The sequence below is a fragment of the Carlito syrichta genome, unplaced genomic scaffold (genome assembly GCF_000164805.1).
Source record: "Carlito syrichta isolate Samal-C Ts95f unplaced genomic scaffold, Tarsius_syrichta-2.0.1 Scaffold287943, whole genome shotgun sequence".
In the NCBI taxonomy this organism is placed as follows: Eukaryota; Metazoa; Chordata; class Mammalia; order Primates; family Tarsiidae; genus Carlito; species Carlito syrichta.
Window position 1 is genome coordinate 51,914 of NW_007232039.1, and position 1,861 is coordinate 53,774.

Here is a 1,861-nt window from a genome sequence, read left to right on the forward strand (position 1 = left end):
CGGCGGCGGCGTGCAGCTCGGACCCCGGAGTCACCCCCCCCAAAGACAGCGCCCAGCTGCCCTGCCCATCCCTACCTCGGACCAGGATCCGGCGGCAGTAATCTGGGTCCGCGGCGGAATTGGATTTACTTTTGTTGCAATCCTCCGCAGCGCCCGACGCGGAGAAGGCGCCCTGGGGCTCCTTGAGGAAGGCGGCTGGGAGGGTCCCCTCCGCGCCCTTGCTCTCGCGACTCTCCTTGTGAGTGTTCTTCGAGACCCGGGCAGCCTCGGCGTCCGAGTGGCATCGAACGTCCATTTTGTCTGGTTTCCCGAACATAGGCAAGAACAAAAAGAAAAAAAAAAAAGAAAAAGAAGGGGGGGGGAGAGGAAAAAAGAGGCAAAGGGGGGACAAAACCCCGACAACGCGGCCCCTACGCCCAGCCCGGCGAGAGGCAGGCGGCAAGAATGAATGTCCCCGCGGGGCGGCTTCGGCGGCCGCGGGCGGGTCAGCGGCGACAGAAGAGTGGCGTGCTCGCCGAGAGACGGCCGGTCTGGTCCAGGATCCCGGTGGAGCAGCGGCGAGGCCGCCTCGTCAGCGCCCGCGTCCTCTGAGCACGTCCAGTGTCCCCAGCCTGGCGATCAGGTAGCGAACAGCGCAACTCCGAAATGCTGCGGCTCCCGCCTGTTACTGAGACGGCGAGTTGTAGTTGTCCGACACCCGGGGGGACGCACACTCGCTGCTGCAATTGATTACGGGTAATTTCGCAGCCCCCACGTTTCGGTTACCTCATGAATACACTAAATTGTTTGGATAATATATCAGATCGTAATGGATGGTTTCTGTCCTTGTCCCCAATCAAGTAGGGGTTTAGCCAGTGAATAAACGGAAATGATTGGTCTTGCTTTCAGGAAACACACAATCAAAGACCCACACTTCCAGAAAAACTTTTGACAAGATTCATCCTGAATTGTTAGTACCATTAACAGGCATTATTAACTTTCCCTTTGCCTTTGACCCTCCTGCTCACATACTGGCTAGAGGGGTTTTCTCCACACTGGCCAGATAGAGCTGGAGGGGGGAGGGGGGAGCCCTTACACACCCTGAAGCAGAAGAAAGCAGTTGTCTGGGATGGTGGGCGGAAGAGGGAAGGAGAAAAAGTTTTCCCAAAAAGTCTCTCTCGCTCACACTCCCAAAAGCCAAGCTTTCTCCCCAAACGAGTCCTGCTTAACACACCTCGATGCAGACTGCCATCTTAAACTGCCACCTCTCTTCATTTAGTTCCAGTTGGATTTTTTCATGCCTGCACCTCCAGCAGCCCTGAGGCAGCCCATTCAAAGGGCAGCTTTGTACTCAGAGAGTCCAGCAGGAGAGAGAGGGGGGGAGAGAGAGAGAGAGCCGAGAAAATCTCAACTGTGAGATCTGCTTCAAAAAAAAAAAAAAGTTTTCCCCTAGCTATTTCATTGTCTCTGCTACAATATCTTTGAGAAAAGCAACAGCCAGTAATCCAATAAGAGCATTGATTAGGCTACAATGATTCAATTCAAGCGCATGGCCTTGTGCAAGGAGCATGCTCCAGCCCTTCTCGTCACCTTGCCGGGGCAGAAGCCCTCTCCACGCCGCTCTCCCCATTCATTCCTTTATGGGAAATGCGGAGCAAAAGGAGTGAAAGATGGCAATTATCTAATTGGACTATTAACAAACAGTCCTCTGAGTGCGGCGGTCTGGCGTGGCTCCTGGGCGGGGGAAGGGCCGTGTTCCCTGCCCTCATTCACAAAGAGTGCAGGGGCCGGGGAGGAGAGGGGGCTTTTTAAAGGGGGTGGGGGCACAGAGGAGAGGTGGGAGGTTTGGCTGAGAATTTTTCCACACAATTCCAAGAATGGG

At 55.1% G+C, this 1,861-nt stretch overlaps 1 protein-coding gene across 1 annotated transcript in view; it reads right to left on the minus strand.

Annotated features, from left to right (window-relative positions):
- VAX1 (ventral anterior homeobox 1) overlaps positions 1–529 on the minus strand; it is a 5,632-nt gene extending 5,103 nt beyond the window's left edge. Inside the window, exon 1 of the mRNA XM_021710033.1 lies at positions 76–529. Within this exon, the coding sequence (XP_021565708.1) occupies positions 76–316 (241 nt within the window). The 5' untranslated portion in view covers positions 317–529. The remainder of the gene's footprint in view (positions 1–75) is intronic.
- Between the last annotated feature and the right edge of the window lie 1,332 nt (positions 530–1,861).